Source organism: Clinocottus analis, unplaced genomic scaffold (assembly GCF_023055335.1).
Source record: "Clinocottus analis isolate CAN_PGR_092001 unplaced genomic scaffold, fCliAna1.0.p SCAF_6, whole genome shotgun sequence".
Classification (NCBI taxonomy): Eukaryota; Metazoa; Chordata; class Actinopteri; order Perciformes; family Cottidae; genus Clinocottus; species Clinocottus analis.
The window spans coordinates 7,226,903-7,231,230 of record NW_027176218.1 but is presented as its reverse complement, the minus strand read 5'-3'; the positions used below and the strand labels follow the sequence as shown (position 1 = coordinate 7,231,230).

The window sequence follows — 4,328 nt, the reverse complement described above, 5'->3', positions numbered from 1 at the left end:
GTGAATAGATCTAATGAGCTACACGCTATAACATCATAACTGCATGATCTATAAAGCACGACACATTATTTATTCACTATTGATGAAGTAATAACAACGGTGGCCCTTTATGAAGGATCACATCTTAACATCAGAAAGTTCTAAATATTTCTCACATCAACGAGGGAAGGATTGAGACGCACTGCAATCACACACAAGGCATGCACTAATGATATCATTATCTTTTGTCCTATCGGCACTCCGGTGAAGCGAAGCATATAATGACCTCATTAGTCTCAGTCACGACCTCAAGCCTCGCGCCTCACAGAGCAGGCCGGCCAGTGTTTAGCTGTCGCTTTAAGACCGATTTCCCCCCATTGTCAAACAGTCGTGAGCAGGAAGAGGGAAACGAAAGCAGAGACCGAAGGGGCCCGACGTATTTAAGCACGATGCAGCCGCCGCACGACAACGGCGACCGCGGCTTCATCCGGAGGAGCGCGTCTGCAGCCCGCAGCGTTGAACAGGACTCGCGGACACGCAGATCCCCGCAAGACTCCCTTCGGTCGCTTTAAAGAACGGACGGTCCGCAGAGTCGCTGCAGAATTGAACAAGTGTCACCGCGGGTTAGTGCCTCAGGAAACGATGACAGCGTCCTCCATCACTGGGGCTGCTTAGAGAGAAATTGTCTTGTCTTGCGGCCATTTCCACGGGGCTCAGTGGGCAATTTATTTGACACACAACGAGCGCGCTGCGGGAGCAGGTGCAGCGTGTCGTGGATCCAGTCTGCCCGCAGGCAGCTTCACAGGTAGCCGCCGAAACCTCATCTGCATCCGGCTGGACATCATTAGACATGTCATCCGCTATAGAGAGGAAGACGCTGGAAGCAAATGAGTAAGTAGCATTTATGTAGAAACTGGCGGATTTATTTCTGATGTGTGTGGAAAACAAACAACGACGCGTTATCTGGAAGCCAGGCTCGGGGACAATTACTGCTTAATATGATAGCATGGGGGTCAGGCATCTCCTGCTGATAAGCAAGAACAATTATCACGTGCATGTTCAAGGGCATACTGTTAAATGTGCGAGGGAGGAAATGTAGCTCTTGGCAAGAAAAAGTTCAGTGTTTTCAGAACAAGATTCCTAAAGGTAGGCTAAGATATTTAACCCTTCAGGCTGATTGTCCAAATTATTTCACAGTTTATTTGATCAACATTGTTTTTGGCATAAAAGCCTATAAAAAGGCATTTCCACCTTAAAAGCAGCTTCACGTTTACCTGATCACAAACAAACTTTTAATCCAGACACACAACTGTATTTTAAATTCCAGCGGAATAAATAAATACCAAATTTGTGAGGCATTGAGATGATGTACAAGACATATACAATATGGACGTATGGCGTAGCCATACAAACTTGAAGAGTTTGTATATTTCACAAACCATTATGTAGTTTCAATGGAGAGTTGGAACAATCCGATACAGAACATTTATTAATACAATTATTTCAACAACTTTAAAGCTTCCTATTTGGAAAGAGAACGGTCAAACTTAATTTTAAGGGCTTTATAAAGTAGCATTTGCTGTGTGGCTACAATTCTGTATTGAACAATATCCAATGGCTCCCTCAGGTGGACAGCATGATACTGCAATTGTACAAGTTACTTTTGGACAGTTTAAAACCATCGGACCAATAAATAGCGATTCAAGATCTTATTGGAAGTCTGAGCTTTGAGCTTAAACTATTAACAAATCAACACACATTTTCAATCATATTCTCATGTAGTTTTCCAGGTAATTTATTGAATTGATAAACAACCAATGTCTTCTTTCTCATCCAGGGAGCCGGTGGATGAGGTCCTCCAGATGCCACCGTCTCTGCTGACGTGCGGCGGGTGTCAGCAGAGCATTGGAGACAGATTCTTCCTGAAGGCCATCGAGCAGTACTGGCATGAGGACTGCCTGAGCTGTGACCTGTGTGGCTGTCGACTCGGGGAGGTGGGCCGCCGGCTCTACTACAAGCTGGGAAGAAAATTATGTCGGAGAGACTACCTCAGGTTGGTCCGATGGTGTTGGAAAATGATGATGTAATCAAGCATTTTGTTAGTTAGCAAGGCCAATATGTCTACGTAGCCAAACACCTGCTATGCATCTTATTCCTCCGTGCCAGACGCCTCCATTGTTGTCAAAAACGATTAAAAACACATCATGTGTTCAATTTTAAGTCAAACTGACCACATACACCACTGTGGGACTGCAAAGACTTAAAAGGACACCAACTGTTTTCCACAGCTGAAATTAGTAACACTTTACGGTATGAATGAGCTTGGGGGTCGGTGCATTGTTTGTTTAGGTTTTTTCAAGGGGTTTGTTGACAATAACAGAAAACTAGAATGATTAAGATGAGAAAAAAAGGTTAGAAACACTGAAAATCTGTGACAGAGACCGTTTTATCACATGTTATTAGTAATTGTTTAATGAGTGCATTTATATACATATTTATTTATACAAGGGACATGGGGCTTGGCCATGTGGATTTTTTTGACTAGACATTTATAGTCTGTCGAAAAGTGCAGAAGATTGAAGTTATGGGAGGGTTTCATTTGGGAAACAGATGGACCTCTAACCAGGCAAAGTGGGCATCAGCTGCAGGACCCCTGAATGTCCACTGTTACCTAATTTCGGTGAACATTTGTTGTTTGCAGTCATTTGTACAATTGTGCATTACAACTTAATCCTTTGGCCCGGTCTTGCTGTATATAAAAATGTTTAAGATGTTTCTTATTTTTGTTCTATGTATTCTGTTTCACCACCAACTGGATCACAGAAATCCTGAGGCCAGGTGGTATTAATCCAGAATAGGTGCATGGCCAGAGGGAAAAGATCCACAGTAGTTAAATAGAGACTCAAGGGATTTCTGAAAGTTTTCTGTTTCCCATCTACATCTCAGTATAATGCTGACATCTTCCCATCCCTTCAGGCTTTTCGGTCAGGACGGTCTCTGCGCTTCCTGTGAGAAGAGGATTCGCGCATTTGAGATGACGATGCGCGTGCGGGACAAGGTTTACCATCTGGAGTGCTTCAAGTGTGCCGCCTGCCAGAAGCACTTCTGCGTGGGTGACCGCTACCTGCTCATAAACTCAGACATTGTGTGCGAGCAAGACATCTATGAATGGACCAAACTCAACAACAACATGGTTTAGCAGAACAAAGAGTGTCACCCTGCCTTTTCCCACTGGCTTCAAAGGGAATGAACCGTTGATGAACACGCTATCATGCATCTGGCATTCATATGAAATTATTTTATCTCAGAAAGGAGAGATGACATCTCTGCATTGCTCCCTCCTTGGAGACTACTGGAGACTGCACCAGCAATAACAAAGCTTTTCATCATAGGCTTTGTCCTTAAATGCAAATAAAAAAAGCCTAAATAATGGAAAGACTTAAACATGCAATAATAGCTGTTTGTTATACACTGGAATTTTTTTTGGATATTTAGCAATGAAAAAACTAAATCTTTGTCAAGTTTGTTTTAGTCAAACACTGTTTCATCACCTCAGACTTTTCTGTTCAAATGTGTGTTCAAAGTTTTCAATGAGAATTTCAGTAAGGTCAGTCAGTGTTTTTTTAACGGTCGTACTTTCCTGAGAAATTTCTGGGAAGAACTTTGTGACTTGGTATTAATTTTTAGGTAAATATATACTTTGTTATTCATTCATTATTGGACGCTTAAATTCTCCATTTATGTTAAATTGTATGTTTGCCTGCGAACAAATCTGCTTTTAGGATGTTATGCTAACCTGCTGGACTGACTATCTAAATAATAGTGTTGTTCTCTCCACAAAACCTCCCTAGGAAAACCAAACTATTTATAAAAGATAAGAATTAATTAGTAATTTACAAACCTGTAAATTGTTACCAAAAATCTTATGACATTTCAAGTTATGAATGCAAAGTCCATGTTGAAAAGTCCTGATCAGAATGATCGTGCTGTATTGGCAGGTTGAACTGAGGCGCCTTCTAGTTATTGAGGAATCCCATGCAATACTAATTTTGCTGACTTTGGATGTGTGTCTTTTGTATCTATTCCACCTCTCTGGACATGCACCTACGACTTTTTAGTCATTTACTATTAAATACATTTTGATTGAGAGAAACACAGTTCATCTTTGGCGTGAGTGTCTTTCTTGGAGTTACAAATACACCTGAAATGGGTGCAAGCTGTGCATACCACAGGACATTTGGGATCAGTCAGAATATAACTAAAACAACCCTGATTTTTAAGTGTGCTGTTAAGGGACACTGCGGTGCTAAAATAGAAATAGAGGAGCCGGAAGACAAAATCTAATTTTG

The 4,328-nt window shown here is 41.6% G+C and overlaps 1 protein-coding gene across 1 annotated transcript; it reads left to right on the top strand.

Annotated features, from left to right (window-relative positions):
• The first annotated feature begins 304 nt into the window (after window positions 1-304).
• On the top strand, window positions 305-4,126 carry lmo2 (LIM domain only 2 (rhombotin-like 1)). Its single transcript, XM_068603087.1, has 3 exons — window positions 305-870; window positions 1,817-2,032; window positions 2,956-4,126. The coding sequence occupies exons 1-3, from the start codon at window positions 830-832 to the stop codon at window positions 3,176-3,178; spliced, it is 480 nt and encodes a 159-aa protein (XP_068459188.1). The 5' UTR covers window positions 305-829; the 3' UTR covers window positions 3,179-4,126.
• Window positions 4,127-4,328: the final 202 nt, after the last annotated feature.

Excerpts from the sequence above, each read along its gene's own strand:
- lmo2 (XM_068603087.1), top strand. The coding sequence starts at position 830 with ATGTCATCCGCTATAGAGAGGAAGACGCTGGAAGCAAATGA. Across the intron at positions 871-1,816 it reads AAGACGCTGGAAGCAAATGA|GGAGCCGGTGGATGAGGTCC; the intron begins GTAAGTAGCATT and ends TTTCTCATCCAG. Across the intron at positions 2,033-2,955 it reads TGTCGGAGAGACTACCTCAG|GCTTTTCGGTCAGGACGGTC; the intron begins GTTGGTCCGATG and ends CCATCCCTTCAG.